Source organism: Buteo buteo, chromosome 16 (genome assembly GCF_964188355.1).
Source record: "Buteo buteo chromosome 16, bButBut1.hap1.1, whole genome shotgun sequence".
Taxonomy (NCBI): Eukaryota; Metazoa; Chordata; class Aves; order Accipitriformes; family Accipitridae; genus Buteo; species Buteo buteo.
In genome coordinates this window covers 20,787,448-20,808,861 of record NC_134186.1, presented here as the reverse complement: position 1 = coordinate 20,808,861, position 21,414 = coordinate 20,787,448, and the positions used below count along the sequence as shown (strand labels likewise).

The following is a 21,414-nucleotide window of genomic DNA, read 5'->3' as shown; positions in this document are numbered from 1 at the left end:
ATGTCTGAAGAAGATGCAATAACCACACCAGAACTGGCAGCACAAACTACGTGCAAAAATTTCAAGAAAGCAGAGAGGAGAATTTGGCTTTATATGCTAATACAGCGTGTAAGAGCTACTGGGGCAGGGTTGGGGAGGAGTAAGTATGACGTAACAGACCTAGACATAGTTCATTATCTTAATAAGAAACATTGACAATGTTCAATAAACACAGAAAATTTAGCTACTGCAAATAAACAATTTTATTATTAAAAAAAAGCAGCCTGACAGCCATTACATTTGGTAATAAAATGTGTAATTGTTACCTTTCTTCTTTGAACAGGTTGAAGGAAAATCCTTGTCTTCTACTTTCACTGAAGGTCTATTGCACTTCATCCTACAAAAAAAGGACCGTCTTGCTCCAGAACATAGTCGTGATGGCCCAGGTGTTATATCAGTCTTAACTGGGAGTCCAGCTGTAGCAAACAGAGGAAGTGAGGAAGCCACCTTTGTCAGGTAAAAAGTTAACCACAGAAACGATTGTATCATACAACCCAACTGTACTGTGTTTCACCTTTCCTGGGACTTGCACTGAAGTCCTTTTATATCCTTCTTCAGAAGCAGAAGTCCTGTTTTGGAGATTTTCATGTAAGCAAATATGTGCAGGACTCAACTGACCATATCAATATTAGAATTTCTGATTACACTTTCTAGCACGAAAACATTGACACAAGCTTGAGAACACAGGGTTCTAAATGCAAAAGTTAGCAAAAGATTGTACAAATCCACACAAGTTTTGCAATAAACGTTGTGATTTCTTTGAACATTAATCAACTGATTAAAAAGAGAGATTATTTACCCATAAGAAGAGCAGTACTTCATACATTGTCACTCAATAGGCCCATGACCCTTCAGACTGCAAGCCTTTTCTATCACAACACCCACCCAGAGAGCACAAAGGCACATATAGAGCAGAAGAGGCTCAGTGCCATTCCGGGTCCATCTCAGCTGGTGTGTTTCTAGACATCAGATTTTTTCGTTGTTCTGATGGAAGGAGGAAAAAAGGTAGCAGTGACCTACACAGGGACTGCAAATCCCCAAGACCTCCAGTTAGGTGTAAGAAGTCTCTCTAGCCTCACAGAAATAAGTGCGTATGAACATGCCCTAACAGTAAGTCCTGACCTTTATCATATTCTTGCAGGAGATTCTTAGATTCTTTTCCGTGGAAAGTAACTGGAGAAACACAGTACCAAAACACACATCAACTCTGGGGGCCAACAGCAGAGTGCTGGTACAAACAAAGCTCCAGGAAGATGCCTGGCATGCATCAGGAGTACAGGTATCAGCAACTCCAATGATGCAGCTGGAGCTCCAGGGGACCGTGCTCCAAGAGCTGATGGAGGATTTAAATCACATAGCAACTTTTCCACAGCTTGCTATCCACTTCAACCATTTTCTGCATGGGGATATGTATAAATGAACAGCTATAAACATGTACAAAAAGTTCTAGGGCCCTGTAGGCTTTCAACGTAAGGAGGAAAACAACAATGCCAATGTTTTAGCATAAACTGTGCCTCCCTTAAAATTAGAATCACCTCAAGGAGGTCAGACTGTCCTCCATCACATGCACTCTAAACCGCTGTTCAGTGGCGAGAGTACAAGCTGTGCCTGAGTCACTCATGCCAACGTAAAAATAAATACATACAAACATACTAGTACTCTTTAAGAATATGAGTTGTTGAAATTCTACCAATCAGTCTATCATAGCAGATGGAAGACTGTAATTCATAGTATTTATTTTTGCCCTAACTTTGTCAGAGGCATACAAAAAAAGGAGCTAGCACTGGATATACATGCTTGACAGCCAGACAAAACCAGGAGCCAGAAAAACTTCAGTTGATCCAGCTGGAGCCTCTAGGCTCACTGCCCTGGAATGATCTCTCTCAGCTTCAGTTTCTGAAGCTGAGCTGGTGGCTTCTTTGAGATGAGATCCTAGAGATTGCTGTTCCCAACAAGCATGAGACTTAATGACCTGGAAATCTGCAGTTGTAAGATACCACCTTCTACTTAAGCAAAGCAGACTCCTGTTATGAGAGTGAATTTAACACCCACTCACCTCAAAAGCAGCAGAGATACAGAACTACTTTAAAATACCAGGGTGGAATAGAGCTAAGAGACATAGTAGGAAATGATTCCAAGGACCAGGCTAAAAACCTTGTAAGAGAAAGGTTAGGTCACTGATGGAAGTGGCAATAAGTAATAAATAAATAAATAAAAAGAATCCTCTATCTTGACTGATGGCTAAGGATTACCAAAATAATACTGAGTGTATTCTGACCATTGAGAATTACGGATTAGAACAAATGCTTCACATGTTTTAATGGGAAAAATTAAACCTTTGATGCCTGGAAAAGAGAGGATACCTCACAGGTCAAGCCAGTTAAACTAATGCGTCTATACTGCAGCGCATGCCCAACCTACTTGCTTCTACTTTCAGATATCTCTTTCATACTTACTTATTTTTTTTCTGTCTAAGCTAAAACTTCCTTGGCACGACACAATCCAAACAGCACCCCCCCCACACACACACTTTTGTCATCAGGCAAATATTCAGAAGCGGTGAATCTGGCTACATGACACTGTTTTTCAACAGGTGGTAATACTTACTTTTTGCATCTATAAGCCTTTCTCGTGGCGCAGTGTCAGAAGAAGAGAGCTGCTCTTTCACTTTGGCAATGTCTTTAGGATGAAGGTAATCAAATAAACTTTGACCAATCAAATCATTCTGTAGAGATTGAATATTCAGTCAAAAATTAAAATAATTGTTCAGGATATTTTCTCAATTTTAGCATGCATTATAAACAATCCTTTTACATATAGGTCTAGCCAAGGAACATCAAAGACCTGAGATCCAGGATTTAATGGAAGGTATGTTTTCTCTGTATATTTAAGTTATGACTAGATTACATAGTAATTTTATTATGTTTAGTAAGAGTTTTGCAGAAATAGCATGCTTAATCCACCACCAACAGATAGTCTGGTTTCTCTTCAGTCTCACTTCATATGCTGTACATTTGAAGGAAAAAAATCACAATTGCAAATGTTCTCTTTCAATATTTACATGATGAGTAGGTATTTAGTATATACCTAACTAAAGGCTGGCTGAGGAAAACTTTTGAAGCTAACACAGTTTTTAAATTTGGTAGGGAGGGCAGATGACAGAAAGAATGAAGAATATTATTTACACAATATATGGCGCAAGTTAAGCCTCACATTAAGCATATATTAAAAACCTGGCTTTGGTATAATTGCTTCCCAGTTTCCATCAGTAAGTATGCTAGCAAACCCAGAATAGACAGAAAGAAAACTTAGTCAAAAAATTCATGTGATGCGATTGGAAGAACCACAGAATGTTTTTTCAATATTTGCTTATATTCCCTATTAGATAACGCTTTTGCAAACCTGAGGGTAAATCCCTTATCAGAATGCATCAGTGAAGTAAATTTAGTTCCTTTTCACCTCTTTAGTTTGAATGGAAGCCAGAAACAATCTTCCCTAATGACATGGCAGAGAAAAGCTCGCTCTTTACAACAAATCTCAGCTTTCAAGACAGACTATTCACTAAAATACCCCTCCATATAAATGCATAATCATAAAAAAAGCTTTCAAATCTTTTAAGGCCCAACATTACTTAAAATGGAGAAGGATACCTGACTGTAGTTGAGGATCTTGAAGACAGATTCTGAAACAAACAGTATCTTCCCTCTGTCACAGCCCACAACAAAAAGAAATCCATCTGCTGCCTAATTGGGGGGGGGGGGGGGGGGGGGGGGGGAGTAAATTACTGAGTTATACATCCTCATTGCATCATTATAACCTTTAAAAACACGTTCTATACAGTAGAATTTCTACATTAGGAGAGCTGTCTTAACATTTGGAGATAACTGAGTCAACAGGCAAGATATAAAATTACAATAAAGGTTTTTTTTGCATCTGCAAACATTTTTGGCATCATCCTGGGCACCATGCCCAGAATGTAAAATCACTTTTACAGGAGGAAAGAATCCAGGTCTTGTCCAATAATATTATGATTATGTTTAATAAGGCCTTCAAATTAAAATATTATTTTAACCATATTTATTCCATAGTTCCTCTTTTAGAAGCCAAACATAACCTGGATATTCATTTATGTGCCTGTAGGCAAGTAATTCCCATTTCAATAGTACTCTCTTTCAGTCACATACAAGCATGCAGGATTAGGCCCTAATTTTATACCCTTAGAGTCACAATGCTGCAGAAATTAAATTCTGCATATGCTGCATGTGGACACTGCAGCGCTTCACAAATTACACAAGCTACTAGAAGAGCTTAACTATTAACAAATATATACTCTCCACACTATAAAAGTGCCACACAGCAAGCAGACAAATCTACTAAGTCATGTTACATCAGTGACCTCAAAAAAAAAGGTGTTCATTATATCATTGTACGCTGAAAATCACATCAAGGTAGCCCATGGCAGAAAGTCTGCAAGAAAACAATTTATGTAATTTTGGTTCATGCCATGAAATAACTGAAGTTTCTGATGGTTACCATCAAAATATCGGAGTTTCCTCAGATGTCCCTCTCAAATCTTCCTGCTTAAATCAAGAGATGCTAGTCACCATTAAAACCCACTGACTTTACACAGTAGTGTTGCAGATTTCTTCATTATCCTCCATAATAAAAAACATTCTTAAAAGCTGACATACAAGGCAGGAAAATACTGGTGTTTCGCTTTAGGAGAGTTATATTCACAGCCATTAAGATCTCTTTTAATTAAAAGTTGAAACGTACCCTGAGAATAAGATGTTTTAATTCATCATCTGATAGAAAAGCAGGCTTATAGTTTGCTTCTGTGTATGGATTTGTAGCACCTAAAGAAAACAAACAAACGATCGATCCCCATATCACAAACTTAACAATACAGACTTAAATGAGCAATTTTCCTTCGGCTGCTTCTTATACTGTTATTCATTGCAGGTATTCTTTAAAATCAAAGTTGCTTTTTGGTTTTGTTTTACTATCAACATGAGCTCTGTTATTAAAGGATTAAGCTTTTTTGCTAAAACACAAATACCACATCATGTAGTAATGCAAATAAAATTCTGAGATATAAAGTGTTCCTTGACATATTTTTTTAACCCAAATGTTGTCCTTGATTTATGGTCTAGTCTCAGAATTAGTAATGAAAAATAAGACATTAAAGAAGAAAAACCTTCAAACTATTTCTTCTCTTTATAACTTAGTAAAACATGACAAGGTCATGTAAACAGATTGTCACTTAAGAACTTACAAATCAGTTCTCTCATTCCATGCCTCTGACAAAAAACAGCATTACAATGATACCATCTCACAATGCCAAAAGCCCAAAATAAGCAATGAGGCAGCTATTTATTAAAGACTAGTTCTTCTCATTTTATTCCCTTCATACAGACAAAAGAGAATCAAATTAGCAACCACTGAAGTGCTATGACATATTAACCCAATCAAATGACAGTGGCAGAAAAAGTTAAACCTTTCAAAAATACTAGGATAAATACGATTGGAAGACACCAGGTCTCCTAGAAACTAGAACAGTGACTTAAATTAGCTGCATCTCTATCTTTTCTCAGGGGCGTACTCTTGGAGGCTTAAGCTTTCACCATCATCACCGATGGTACCCAAGCACTGATTCACTCTTGTATGAAGCTTTAGGACATACAGAAATTTGCAACAACGCCAACTCTTCCAAACCCACATGTTCCCCTTCAGGTGCTTATAACAGAAACTAAAACTGAATTTTCATAGTACTCTCCATTCTTTCACACAGACCTAAAGGTATGAACACAAAACCTCAGAAGGCCTGCAGGAATGTTACTTACACCTAAAAATTTAACCTCTCTATCCAACAAGTTTTGCACATTGCCTGCTTAAGAGCACTGCTCAGTGCTATACAAGGTTCAGCTATGCACTGCCACTTAAGTCCCTTGTTCCCTCACCCAACCTGCCTCAGCTGCCTTGCTTTTGTTGCATCTAGAGATGGTGATCAATCAGGTCGGATCACGGAAAATTATTCTTTTCTCATCCACAGATTTCCCAGGTGGATCAGGATATTGGACCATGAACCAGCAAGCTATAAATGAACGCACAGCATCAAATGCTAAGAAAAGGGAAGAAAGTCCTCCCAAAATGTATTAACTTATTTATTTTTGGCAAAAGGGCAAGAAAGGGAGAGAAAAAGTATGGCTTTAGGGAAATTCCATTTAGCCATCCTCCTTCAGTCCTGTCCTCCCACCCCGCCCCTTCACCCCCAATCAACTCACCACGTAATGTTTTCATATGCTGGACAGCCATTCTCAATACAGTGAGTTTATCTAGCTTTCGAGACATAGCGTTGCACGTTGGTACCAAAGATGCCAGTTCATCTATAAAACTGTTCATTTTATCTCTACGCCTTTTTTCAATTTGACTATGAGCCTCCCTAAACAAGTAAGGTGGTGAGGAAGAACAGAAAAGCATGAGAAAATTATTCATATTTAAAAATCCTCAAATCCAGTATAACAAAAACACAAAAATAACCTCCTCCTTATAATTAAGTTAGCCTCTTATCCTCAGGAAAAGGACATCTGCATACAGAATTCTTCAGACATTTTATGTTATCTGGGTGAGTAACAGTTACAAGCAATAGGCAAGGCTGCAGCACACAGTTTTAATTTACCAGAAAACACATGTAACATTGGCCATATAGTACACTGAATCCTCAGTTCTGAAACTATCCACTAAACAGTACAAAACTATCTAGAGATTTCTACTGCTGTACACCAATTTTGTTCTTAGCATGTACACTGAACTATAACTGGAATCATAAAGGTCACATAAGCAAATTTCAGTGTATAAAAATGTTGACTAAAGCATTCAATTAAGAATTGTAATCAGTATAGTAATGAATGTACTAAGTATTTAAAACTACCTTTTGTTGTGGCAATATGTTTTCTGCTCATCCTACAGCTTTCCACTTGAAGTATTTGAGATACCTCTGAACTAAACTATTCTTAATCAGGAAAAATTATGATAAACACTAAATAATTTAATTTGGTTTGTATTTTCCCATATTAAAGAGTCATTATTAACACTTTTACAATTGATTTTGAAAGAAACAAGATGAAGAATGTAACATCAGAAGCATACAGACTTTAATTTCAGTGTTAATGAAGTGACTAAAACCAGCTTACCTACCGAACTAGTATTTTCACAAAACTATATGCAGTTTATACATGAAAAGTATTAAGAGTGCAAAGATATGGAAAAATAAGAGAAGGTCAAAGCTAGAAAAAATTATTTTCCAGATAAGAAACACATGCAAATATTTCATATGGCAAAATGCAAGATAGAATTCTTTTCAAGATACTTGTTTAGAGTATTACCTTGCATTTTTTATTCTGCCTTGTTGGTCTGTATACTCCAATCTGTTGAAAAATGATATCACAAAGTTAGTGTTAAAAACACTAAACCCAATTCTTTTAATGCATCTTATAAACCTACTGATCCTTATTAAAATCAGATTTTAAAAATTTGGATATTTATTTAATCTTTCTTCAGAAAAGATCATTATTTATAATATTGTGGCTTAAAGCGTTGGGTTTTTTTGTTTGTCTGTTTTACTTATTTCAACAATCTTAATCCTTTGTCCTAGCAAAGAAACAATTTGGGACACATGACTACAGTAACACTAAAACCAGGCATCTACACACAGGATCCTATGTCAGTACTGTGGAACTATCATTTTAGTGACTGTATCAGTAGTACCTTCCATGTTGGTCATCTTTATCTGTATCCATACCTTCCCTGCAGAAACAGAATAAAAGCAATATATCACAAATTAAGCAGGATTAGCAAAATTGTTATCAAACTACCATAAAATTAGAATAAAGTATTCCTGTCATCTTTAAATCATAAAAACAAAAATAAGAATATAAAACCGAGAAGCTGGAAGGACTAAAGAAGTTGTGTGGTTTTTGTAATATTAAAACATTTTCTTAAATTAGTTGTCTCTCCTTTGGAGCTAACAATATGGCACAGTTTGATATGTTTGACAGTAAAACATGCTGCAGTTCAAAGATATCATCTGTCATAAAAATGTTTTTCAGTTAACTAGAGGGGGGAAAAAAAAAAGAACATATCAAAGCAGAAATTTTTCACGCCTTCATCAGAAATAGGGCTACTAACTCGCATTTACTATAGTTAAAATTTCAACCAGAGGCAGCTATCAAAGTGCCTAACATAAAATTCACAAACTGCCCTGATTTACTTTATGCAGATGCCTGCGTGTTCTACACTTTAGTTTGCCTTACGGTAGTTGACTTTGGGGTAGGAGATGGTAATAATCTAGACCAAAGAACTATTGGAGAAGGCCAAATGCACGCACAGAATGAGAGACTGTATGAAACTAACCAGGCACGTTTCAAATTCGTACAACTTTCAGTGTAGATACATGGCTTGCTTTTGTCTCAACATGAAAAAAAAAAAGGAAGGAAGGAGGCGTGAAGAATAAAAAGGACCCTCCTTACTACATTTTGATATTGTAACCATATGTATAGAAATAAGGAGAGGAAAGCGTAAGTTTTCATAGCTGTATCTGGTAAAAAAAGTTGAATGCCTAAGACTATAGCACTGTTAGACAAAATGATCAGGAAGAGAATGGGGGGGGGGGGGGGAGACATATCTTTATATATCTATATATCTGTCTCTGTACAACTGTGCTTGAATGGACACTCATAAGTCTGACTTATTCTGGTTTAATTTTTCCCTGTAAATTTTTAAGTAAATGGGAGGGAAAGAAACAGAAAAACACAGGGCATCTTTTTCAAGTGAAACCAATTATTAAAATATTTATACTTACTCAAAAGGAAAGCCATCGAGCCTGAAAAGAAAGAAAAATAGAAGTACACCAAATATAGGAAATAAGAATAATGTCTTACATTTTCTCTTGACATTCTCAAGCTACTTTACATCCTATTTGAAATGAAAAGCATAATGAAAAGACAATAGCAGTGAACATATTCTAAGGAAACAAGCTTGTTTAAATTAATCTACTTTCTGAAAGAATAATTCTGCTTTTTAAGAAAAGATAGCGTAGTTCATTACACTTAATGGGAAACACTAGTAAAACAACTAACCTAAATTATATTATGCAAATCACTGAGATACTGTTTTGTCTTCAGAAATGAAAGATCTGTGCTATATGTGTGTTGCCCTCGTAGTTAGATAAATGGGATTTCGGAGGACTCTAAGGCCAGAAATAAAATTTAAAAAAAAAATTAAAATCCCAAGTTTCTCAGTTTTTGATTCTGCCCAGCAGGACAGATGAACATTTTCTTTTAGTCAGAATTAAAGTCCTTATTCTGAACTTTGTACAGACTTTATCATAAGGAAATTAAACAGAATTTCTATATGCAAGCTAACTGCTGGTGCCACTTCAAGACTGTAAAGCGATCTGAAATACCACTGAGCTTTAACCTGTTAAGAGGCTGTTTTATAAAAGTCTTATGAAAAATCTTCTCATAGTAGCCATTAACATACTAGTTATTCCTGTTCAACATTGGACATTAGCCTTCTTAAAAATAAATATAGTAGACTTTCACATAATATTCATTGCACTTTTAAATCAATTATCTTTGTGATTAGTTTTTAGAAGAAGTCTGAATAATGCTAAAGGTTTTCTTCATCTCTCAATTTGCACATTTGAGTTACTGTCTTAGTCAATGGCCCAAAGCACTTCTGATGCTCACAAAGAAATAGCATACAGGTCTAGAACAGGACTTAGAAACAGAAATAAGGCATCAGTTTTCCACTTGTGATGCCACTTTTACCTACAGGATGCTTGTTGGGAAAAAATTTATTTTAGCCTTAGAAAAACCCAGAAAGCAAAATCTAAGAGAGGTACAAGGTAAGTTACAAATGCTTCAGTATAGTTTGTTTTCTTATCATATATTATTTCAATTGAAAACACTTCTCCCAAGAAAAGAGATTAACTGTTTATAGACCTGTCCACGAAGTCTTGGATTCCAGCATTTGACTAAAACAGTAGTGGAGAACAGACAACCTTTGCTGACGTCACAGCAATAAGTTGGACAGTAATTTTCAGGGAGCGGCAGGAAAAAGAATTGAAAAGAAGCTGGTGTGGAAAGCTGAAAGCACAGCTGATCAATATGCTTGCTTGTACTTCAGAGGTGAACGAAGAACCACACTGAACAGTCAGGTTCTGCCTTCCTTATTCCCTGACTTCACTGGTAAGTGAAGCATGAAACTTGACACTCAGATAATTTATGTAAAAAAATAAATTGTTAACAGGCAGCAAAAGCTGAACAATAGCATTCCTGAACATTTACCAATACATAGGTATAGGAGGAGGGATCAAGGAAGTCTACCTTAAGTTCTATTTTAAAGTAATAGGAATATTTATTAGCCACCATTTCCTTTGCCACACAAGATGAACTGTGGTATGATGACAGCTGTTGGAAACTTATTTTACTTAGGATTCAAGGAAACAGTGTTTTCACATATTTAAAAAAATGCACACACAACCTAAAGGGCAGAATTATAACTTACAAGAGCAAGCTGTCTTTTGGAAAAGAGGACTTGAGCAATGCTTCCTACCCAGAAGAATAAAGATGGAGAAATCCTTTCTAGAGAAGAGGAAGTTGGTGAGATTGAGGCTGTTCATTGAATTTTGTAGTAGTCAATTCAACCAGAGGGAGTCATGTACTTTTCAGAAAGACTAAATGCATATTAGAGAAGGTACGTATGCAGTATGTTTGTGGCTTTTAAACAGTACTTGAAGTTTTGCGCATAAGTTCTCCTAAAAAGAAGTCCTATGCACAGGGAACCTAATTCTTAATTGTCTTGTTCAGCATGGATTAAAAATTCCATCCCTCCCTGTAAAGAGAACTGCCAACGATCCAAAGGCCAACAATGATAAAATTTGTACTAAGTTACATAAAAATGGACTACGTAGCTATATTAACAACAGATGGGACCCATTCACAAGTTGCCCTCAGCTAGAATTTGTAAAGTTACAATACATACAAGGTTTGCACAGTGACTTAGAGTAAGTAGGTTGGTCTTGGTGTACCTACTGCAGAAGACATTATATGTTTGGAAATCTGGCAAACTTTGTTATGACCTTCACTATTCTAAAGCAGAGCTGGTGTGATTTCTTTCTATTTCAAATACCTGCCCCAAGAGAGAAGCTATGGCTTGGACGATGCTTCTGAGCACTGTTATTAGCAAGCTTCCCTTAAAGAGAAGCAGCTTTCTTGAAACAAAACCCCATTCTACCACTGACTCAAAAGGCACCAAGTTTTTATTTTGTCAGGAATAACAGCCTACAGTCGAGGACCAATACAAGACTAAATCAGTTGATTAAAGAGAAGGCAGATCTACTGCCTCAAACCAGACACTATTCAGATTCATATTCAACTGGGAGACCAAAATAGCTTCATCAGGCAAAGGCTGGCAGTGAAATGATAGGAAGTGACTAAAAAGGCAAAAAATAGGTGAAGAAAAGGAACTAGTCCCAGTTTTGCTTCTGCTTTTTAATGAATTTATTATCTTCCCTCCTGCTAGTCAGACGTTCTATTTCCTACGTAAATGGTCAATATAAGAAACCTTCACACTGCACATTTCATCAGTATTAGTTTTTTCCCCCCTTCATCAGCCAAAGGTTGCTTTCCTCAGCCTTACCCCATCTGATAGCCCTCAATTCTAGCTGCACCGAGATGAAGGCTTTATTTTTTATTATTAAATCATGAACTTTCCTGTTAGTACATAGTAGCTTTTTTCTTTATTAAAACCTTTATGACAGGTTGTCAAGAAAAGGTTATTTAAAAACTGCTATAAATATTTCTGTCGTCTCCCCCGCTGTATTATTATGTTACAACCTCTTTTTAACAGTGTTAAAATCAAGAGAAATCCAACTTACTGATAATCGGTGGAGCTTCCCTTTCTTTTCCTATTACAATCCATTCCTGAAGTGCTAAGGGAACTGGAGATCAAGTCAGCAGGGTCTGGTGACATAAAGTCACTAATTGTAGAAGATATGTCCATCCTTTGGTCTGCCATTGGATTGTCTAACATTAGGGGGAAAAAAAAAAAACAAAACCAACCAACCAACCATACAACAAAAACCCACTGCATTAATAGAAGCAGAAACTCACATATTTTTAACCAAAACAACAAATCTTAAATTTAGTACTCTTAAAAACTGCAAAAATCACAATTCTATTCTTTCCTTTTGCTGTGAAACAGATAATAGGCAATTTCTGCTCTTCCATTTACTGGTATATTGAATATCGAAAGCCAAACCATGACCATTCTCAAAACACATTACTTAATACAATTGTTTTTAAAGACTCATCAGCATGATCCTTAACTAAACCAGGTTTACTCTTATTTTAAGCCAACTGGCCAGCCAACTGCTTCTACCTAACACATAAATAAAGGATAAGTTCTGTCTTTTGCTGACTGGGAACACTAGTTTTAGCGTGTCTCTCCATTTGAAGATCATGTTATCAAAGTTCATAAGCTTTGAGAGTTCTAATTCCACTGAATTTCACAGAACAGAATTCAGAAGATTTCCCCAGAAAACCAGGTTAAACACCTCTACCACAGCAGACCCCACAAATAAAAAACTAATAATCCAATGGTGGTCTAAGACGACTAGTTAAAGGTACAAAACCAAATCTAATTAGATTTTTCATCCAAAAGATACAAATTTTAATCCTCTAGACTGCAAATAATTATATTGTTGGAAGAAACCCTGTGAAAAGTTTATTCATTACTAAATCACATCAACTGTGAAACAGAAGAGTTTTTACCTGAAAGCCTGTCTTGGAAGCCTAGATCCACCTGGGGAAAGATGATGATGCTCAGCCTGAAGCAGCTGATCACCTTAAAACTCTTCCATGCCTCATATTCTGTTAGTCAAGTACTTTCAAAGACCTGAATGGGAAGAAAACCAGTAAGCTTAAAAAACACTTTCAAAACAAGTTTGTTAAGAACAATTGTTTTAGACACAGTTTACAACAGCAAATAGATGTTCTCTCCTCAAGGATTGATTTTTAATTTCCTTGTCCATCATCAAAAGAGTTAGATGTTGGGATGTGCATCTCCAACGGACCAAGCTTTGGAACAGAAGGAATCTCTTCAGCATCACCTCCTTTTGGGCTCTGCTTGTCATTCTTTGATCTTTGCATAAACCCCCTCCGCTTACAAACAACGATCAGATGTGAACCCATTTGTTGTCAGATGCTACCAGAATGAGTCCAACTGCTGTTACAGTGCAAAAGACAGACTTACCCCTTCACTCCTGGCTGCCTCACTTTTAAGGTGGCCATAGCAGCAAGACAGTTTGGGCTTGGCTTGCTATTTTATTTTCCCTTGTAACAGCAGCTGGCATTTTCAAAGAAAAGGGACTTAAACATTGTTCTATTCTGCAGGCTTCAAGTTTTAAATAAAATCCACATCCCATACTATAACTCAAGTCCTCAACTGTGTCTCCCAACTACACTGTCAATTTAGTGGCTGGTCTGCAGGTGGATGTCCTTCCCCTCCAGATTTCTGTCACAGGTTTTTCAGCAAAACTTAATACGCAAGAGTTAAAAACAGTTCTAAGTCTGCCTCTTGCAGAAAAACGTGAAAGTCTTCTGGATACACTGTTTTCTGGTTAATGCATCTGTGAACATCCTGACTGCCTTTCCAACCTGTGACGACAGCAGAACTTCCCAATTACACAGATCAGCAAGCTCCCATGACACTCTCAGCAGTTCGCAAGTCAAACAACCAGTATTCTGCCAACATGACCACATTATAACTGATTCTACTGAATCACGTCTACAGATATGTTAAGAGTTATAAGCCAACAGAAACCTCACAAAATCCAAAGTCAATGGTATTGTTTTCTTCAGCTCTGCCAGAAGAGCAAATCCAGAATTTATTTCAGAACTTTAAATTATCTAAATTGCTGGTCCTTTTACAGTAAAAACAGTCAGGATCACAGTTCTTAAATCTAAGGTCAGGCAAGTCACTGCCTTAATACCACCAATTTTTGAACAGAGGATCATTGTTCTAGAAGCAGAGCTTCCAAGCTGCTGCTGAGGGCTCATCATCCATCTCACCCAACAACTTCTCTGTGGTCCTTTCTCAAAAATGAAAAAAGGAGTCAGGTATTTGTGAGTGGGTGTACATACTGGTAAAGGCAAGTTAAGAGGCCAGCTGACACCAAAAGGTCACTGACAAAAGCTAAATCAGTACAAATTTAAGTCAAATTATAAATTGCCATTGAATCCACAGCCACAGTTTATTTAACAAGGCTTCCATTCACACCAATACAGTTACTTGTAGATCAGGCCTTACCTTCTTCATGTATCAGCCTTTTCCTAGTTGTCTGTTTTGTCTCTCTTACTCTAAATAGTCCAACAACTATAAACTCCATTATATTACTGTGGTTTATGAGATTACTGCAGTTTAATTTACAAGCCACCAGTTAAACCACAGTCACTGACCATTTCTCTGTGCTTGGTTCAGATCCAAACCCATTATTTTCAACCTCAGTTGACATGCAGAAGTTAGTTATAGCTAAACTTAGTGTGGCCTGTGGCTAAGCCCTATGAATCCAGTGCTAAAAGTACTGTCACATCAAACTACTTACAATGCCTCCTTTTTACACTGTCCAATTACTGTGCATCCATGATTCAGTCTTGGAACCCAATATAAAACCCAAGCACTGTATAATGCACATACTAGAAAGAAGTAGTTTCTCAAACTTCTGGCCCAAGCGACAACTAACTTTCAAAAGTTCCTGAACACCTCTATATGTGAGCATACTTGTTGAGCTCACATTTTACTGCTTAATGTAATTTCATGGACAACTTATGATGACCTCAGACAGAAGGTTGGGATGAACTGGAATTAAAAAAGAAAAAAGGGGAAAGAAGGGTTTGTAAGTTTAACACAGTCCTTTCCCTTTAAGAATGCCTGCAACAGTCAGCACTTTAGCTTAATCATCAGAACACTGCAAAAGTCACTGGTGTGCTTTAATGCAAAAAAAAATATAAAAAAAATTGCTTTGTTGTTCATCTCAAAACAAAAATTTCAAAGCAGTTTTACAGAAAAAAAATAATCTTGAAATCAAGTATCCATTCAACTGAGCTGCTATTTTAAATTATAACCAAGTGCCTATATTTGATAGCTTCAAAGCAGCTATTTAAGTGTCTTGACCACTAAAGCAGAACAAAATTACATAAAAAAGAATTACAGAATTCTCAATTTCTTTTCAAGTCAGCCTTTTCTCTACCATGTCCCAAATGCTCAACCCAGTTCTAACAACCATAGTCCTACATTTTAGCATTATAGGAGTTAAGAATCACGCATGTCTCTTGAAATGAGGTTTAAAGTTAAGAAAATGTCAACCCAATGATCAGAGCAAAAATCAGCATGCCCCACTATAATAAACAGTGAACACTTCAGAGAAATGTTTTGTTGCAAGGCTCTGTTAAAATTCTGAAAAAATTGAATATATTACTATCTTTTCAGCTTCCAGCTGCTCCTTGTTCAATGGCTCAAAAAAATCCTCTATGAGATGGAGCACAAAAGTTACCCATATATATAAAGCAAAGTTCAAATCTTCCATTTATGATGCCCAGCCTGTTGGCCAGAGTACTCCAAGGATCTACTTGAAAAAATGCCATGTAGTCCACTTCCTGGTTAAATTCTCCTGTAGATGAGAATCAAATGATATTTTGTCATTGTATTGCATGACAGAGCCTCTCCACAGGCTGTTTGAGACTATTTCCTTCAGGACTCCCCTCCCTTGCATTCAATTTTGCTCCAACCCCCTGTAACAAGGCTAATGAGACAGTAAAAACAAATCTTACTGTTCATCCCTTAAAAAAAAAGTTAGGTGACACGTGACTAGCTTAATCATGCAGCAAAGCTGATCACGAGTACATAAACACCTCTGAGCAAATCAAGGTCAGAGCTAAAGTAGGTCAACTACGTCTGCCAAGCACCCATCCAGGAGTCAAGACCTCTTTACACAAGCACCACCAGTTTCAGTTACCCCTAGGCAAGAGTCAGCTATCCCCAACATACATATATATTTATTCTAAAAGTAACACGATTCATAACTTTGTGAATCAGAAGTGTCTCATATCTTAAAAGCACTCTTTCACAATGACAGAGGAAAACTGTGGTGTGGTTTCCTTAAGAAGTAATTGAAAAGATACTCATTGTCCCTATGCGTAATGACTGAACCAAAAACAGCTACAAAAAGGAAATCATCTGCTTCCCTTCAGAGCAGCATTCCATCTCCAAAACTAACTGTCACTAACTAGTAAAACACAAGAATAGGATTATTTATCTTCACTATCTGTATTTCTTCGAGAGGTGTTGTAAATGCATGTATACTCCAGATGTGCACACACGCAGTAACGGTGGGAGATTTCTGCTCAGCACCACAAGGACGGCAAGCAGCCCCACGATGATTTCAAGATGCATACTGGCACACACGGGCATGGTCGCTGCAAGTAACAAGCACTTCCTACATCAGAATCTTTATTAGGAAATACTCCGCAGGAATCAAAGGAACATCTTTGAACTAAAGCAGTGGTGGTTTCCTTTTCCTTCAGTACTTAGGGAGCAGCTGTCAGAATACTTCATATTTACCTGATATATTGATACTGTTTTAATGGCACACTTGTGTTCCTTGAACTCCCTACTATTATTTGCAAGAACACTCTGTACTCCCAGAAGATAAAAAGCCCTGCGGCTTCCTCTCACATGCAGATGCATCTCACCGCACCCTCTGGAGCAAAGAAGCGGTTTTACCCTGGTTTGCTTGTTGAGGTCATCCCTTTACCACTCACTCATCAGCACGTTCACCAACCCCTGGCAGCCTAGGCTCCACATCTGCGTTTTGGAACTCTTCCCGACCCAAGCTCTCAGCGCCATCGGTAGCTCACGTTTCAACCTCGTCCTTAACCAGACGCGCACACAGAGCGGCAGCGATCCAGCAGCCTCCCGCGCCTCTCACGTTAGCAGCTGCTGCCGCCCAGCCGCTCGCGACGGGGCGCGAGTGTCCCCTGCTCCGTGGAAAGCAGAGGCACAGCCTTCAGCTGCTCCAGAGACTTACTGTTCCAACAGCTGCTCCCCATCTTTCCCAAGGAAAAAGGAGCAGGGCTGGAGGGAAGCAGCCCATGAATTTAAACCAGCCACAAAGCTGCAAGATGAATCATTTTGGCATGGGGGAAAAGAGTCTCCAATAAACATAAGAAGAACTCCACACGCACAAAGAACATCTTTCAGCTCTAGGAAGTTAATGTAAAGGCAGTTTCTCGACAGATCAATAGACTGTCCGCATGCACTCCCCTACCGAAAACAAGTCTATTCATCAGTAATGTCTCTGAGAAAAGACAGAATGAGTCATATTATGGCATCACCTCACAGGAGTTTTCTGGACTGTCATAGAGGTAACGGAGCCACAGGACAACACTCTGAATTTTGTGTTGTTCATAGAGCGCTTAGACTTCCAGTTCAAGAGGGGCCTCAGATCCCATCTCTCCTTGCCTAAAAGGGGAAGTACTTAAAACTTTTACTTCCAGCTACTTTAACAAAGGACTTCTCTGTTGCTCCAAAACCAAGAAGAAGTGGTAACTAAAATAACTTTCTCTTGCACTGGGGAGGTCAGAACTAGACGCAGGAACACAGCAGTGTCTCACCAGCGCTCAGAAAAGGGGAAGGATCGCTTCCCTCGGCCTCTGGCAACACTACTCCAAACGCAATCCAGGAGGCTGCTGGCCACCTCTGCTGCCAGGGCACCACTGCTGGCTCACGGACCCTCAGCATCTTTTCCGCCAAGGTGTTTTGTAGCTGGTCAGCCCTAGTCTGTACTGGGTCACGGGGTTTTTCCTCTCCAGGTGCAGGACTTGGCATTTCGCTTTGCTGAACTTCATAAAGTTCTTGTCAACCCTTTCTTCTGGCCTGTAGAGATCCCTCTGATGGGTAGCACACCCGTGTGGTGTATCGGTCACTCCTCCCTGTTTTGTGTTGTCTGCATCCGAGTATGAAGCTTCAGACAGCATGGAAAGAAAGGAAAAGAGGCTGGTTCTTGAAAGAGAACCAGACAGATTTAACAACCCCTCAAAATCCTGGCTCATGTTCTTCTCTCGGTGAAGCAGGTAAGTGTTTGCTTCAAGGCTGGTGCAAGCCCCATGGGAAGGCCTTATGGATGGCGATATGGACCATCTGCACAGCAGAAAATGAAAACTGGAACAAAACCAAAGGCAACCCATACCACTTCCAGGAATCAAACGTGTTTAGACTGAAAGGGGTCTGTCTGTGCTATGAAGTATTTCCCTCCATTGGAACAGTCACTGGGTCTGGAGACTCTATCATCATCAGGAGCAGCATCCTGACTAACCGGCTGACCCTCAGACACAAGAGATTTCTTTTCCTTTCGTATCTCAAGACCATTTGCCTCTCTGCCTATTCAGGGAATCCCAGCTAACAGAGTGTTTCAACAAAGCTTGCTAGTTTGCAATCATTATTGAAAGCTTGATCTAGCATAAGCTTCTTGCCAGCCAAGATTAGACTCTTTGAGCTCTTATTCTTCGAAGCAAGCTTATGTTAGCCTGTTTGGATATTTCATTTTGGGCAGCCATCAAAAGGAAACATCACAAAGAAACTAATCAAGCCCTTGTGAAAAGGTGGTGATGCACACTCTTGGAAATCAGTACTAACGTGCTGCTTTTACCAAAGGAACTTGGCCTACTTCAACAATCAATCCTTCAGTACGTGTACTCCTTAGGCTTCCAAAAACTGCTTCCACACGGAAAACAAAATGGACTAGCCTTTCTTGGAAGACCAGGTTTCAAAGGATTTCTGCAGCACACCTACCAAACAAGGCTGTTACATACACGTGAAGCAAACTATAGCCTCTCTACAGGCTTCCGGAAGCATCAAATACTGGTCCTCACATCACTAGATGCTGGGTATATCAGTGCTCAAGTAATTCCTAAGCTCAACCACAGTGGCCAGAACAAGAGTAACCAGTTCAGATGTCACTAGTTAGAGCAGGAATCAGCAAACTCTGCCTCAGAGCTGTGCAAACATTTTACTGGGTGCCTTATGACATTCTACAGACACACCGAGATCCCCACAAGTATGCTAGAAATATATTTTCAGATTTCATCTCAAATGTCAAGAAGATGGATATTTTCAGGAGGCTTTTCCAAAAAAGTATAGCCGTCATACGAAATCTCTAAGATAACAGCGGATCTCCTACAAAGAATAGGAAAAATTACATTGAGAATTACACGCAGGTATAACTATCAATGCAAGATCCACTCTCAATTAGCACACTCCTTCGTGCCTTTGGATGCCTTATTTCAACAGGTCCTGCTGATTAAAAACATCCAGTTTGATTTCACTGGAAATGGATACAACTGAAATGGAATAAAAATCAGTTATTCTGAGAACAGCTGCTTGTAGGAAAAGGACTGAGCTCAATATTGGTTTTTAATTATTTAAAAAACAAACAAACCCCACAAACCAAACCAACTTAAAGACAACACTACTGACATTTTGTTCAGCACAGCACCCCAGAATTTCTGTACTGCAAGTTATAGAACAAAAAAAATTATATTTCACATCAAAAATGGCGTCCACCAATGTTAAATGCTGGTAAAGTAAGTTCACAAAATCTATGTTAAGATGTAGTATTTAATATTCATTTATTCCAATCCTTCAGAAGACTTTGTGCATGTGTGGGAAGGAACAAAGTATTATATTTTCAACATTGGGGAGGGTGGGAAGATATAAAATTAATAGACAACAGAAACTTCAAGTGCTTTGGTCCAGACATCTAATTCTACTCATTTAACACCAGAATCAGTTACTCTTTTAATAATGACAGACTCATACACAGTTAAAGTAAAAATCAACAACCACTAAAAAATCTACTCCCTCAATTACTGAAATACAAACTTAGGTGAAATTCTCAAACTGAGCTTCCAAGCCAGGTCCAGCCTCCAACATGTGAAGGAGGTACTGTTTCACAACCACTGAAGGCAATCCTTGTTCGTCAATCCTAAGCCTTCCAAAGGATTCAGAGGGCGGGTGGAGGAAGCGAGGGGGGGTATGAAAAACAGAGGGAAATCCATCCTATCGTGTATAAATCACTTATCCAGCATTAATATGCTTTAAGTAAAAACCTAACCAAAGTTATTGTTGACTTCTTTAGTAGCTCATGTACTTCCAGCACGCTTTGATCAGAAACCTTAAAAAAACCCACAACAAAAACAAAAAGGAAAAAAAACCCAAAACCACAAAACAACAAAACCCTCTCAATTGAGGAGGCAGTGGTTCTGTGAAGCCTCCCAAGTTGTACACATTGCTTCTGATCTGTCAACAAAATAAGATGTCTTATCTTGTGCTGCACTGTAGAGTCAACTTCAAAGCAAAAATTTTTAGAAAATTAGAAATTACTCCCTTAGAGGACTGCAGAGAACCTGGACTGACATTTCTAGAGCAGGACAAGCATAAAAGGTAACAAGTAGGTAAGCTACTTAACTCACTCCTCATGTTTACATGAACAGTGGGAATTTACAAATCCATGCATCTTTAAGTCACAACTGGGAATGCCTACCTTTTGCACTTGCAGCCCAAAAGATGCAGCTTTCTGTTTCAAGATTTCATCTGACTCCTAAATATGAGCACTAGTTTATAATGGACAGATGCTTTAGATACAAGTTTTAAGGATATCTTAACCTTTCGATTACCCGAACTGAACAGGTTACGTTTCATGCAGTTAAATATGCATCTTCTAATTTAGAGCTTATGAATAAATGTCCCAAAGCCTAACTGTTCATTGTAAGTATTATTATGACTGTGATATGCTGTGGGCAAGTTCAATTTCCTTACTGTAGCTAAGCGAAGCTCTTGTAGCCTCACAATTTGGCAAATATTCTTCCTGTAGTTCATGATCTCCAAAGCTGTCTTTCAATGGCAAAGGCAAAATCCTCTCACGGTCTAAGAAATGTGTCTTCTAAAAGGTATCTATATGAAATACCAGTCTAGCAAAACACCTCCTCATTTACTTCAAAGGTAGAAGCTGTATGTCAGTTCACACTCTAATACTTACCCAGTCTGATCAGTGATTTGGCACACACGGAACCCATTCTAGGATTTCTTCCTCAAGCTTATAACTACTGCTTGTGCTTTAATATAACTTGCAGTAGGATGTCTTGATTTAAAAGATTTCAAGTGAGAACAAGCTTTAACTCAATCCACTCTTCTCACTGGTAAAGCACTATTTTAGTACTCCATTAGTTACCCCAGCTTCCAGTCACCAAATCCTTC

The 21,414-nt window shown here is 38.2% G+C and overlaps 1 protein-coding gene across 8 annotated transcripts in view; it reads right to left on the bottom strand.

Annotated features, from left to right (window-relative positions):
- BMAL1 (basic helix-loop-helix ARNT like 1) overlaps positions 1 to 21,414 on the bottom strand; it is a 53,326-nt gene that overhangs the window by 14,109 nt on the left and 17,803 nt on the right. For 3 of the 8 annotated variants that reach the window (XM_075048128.1, XM_075048130.1, XM_075048129.1), the window contains exons 2-11: positions 12,876 to 12,999; positions 11,981 to 12,128; positions 8,900 to 8,920; positions 7,807 to 7,845; positions 7,425 to 7,466; positions 6,324 to 6,481; positions 4,816 to 4,895; positions 3,690 to 3,782; positions 2,647 to 2,764; positions 306 to 455 (exon numbers count right to left, since the gene is read on the bottom strand). In XM_075048128.1, the coding sequence (XP_074904229.1) occupies positions 306 to 455; positions 2,647 to 2,764; positions 3,690 to 3,782; positions 4,816 to 4,895; positions 6,324 to 6,481; positions 7,425 to 7,466; positions 7,807 to 7,845; positions 8,900 to 8,920; positions 11,981 to 12,120 (841 nt within the window). In that variant the 5' untranslated portion in view covers positions 12,121 to 12,128; positions 12,876 to 12,999. The other 5 variants (XM_075048131.1, XM_075048132.1, XM_075048125.1 and 2 more) reach the window with 5 other exon arrangements.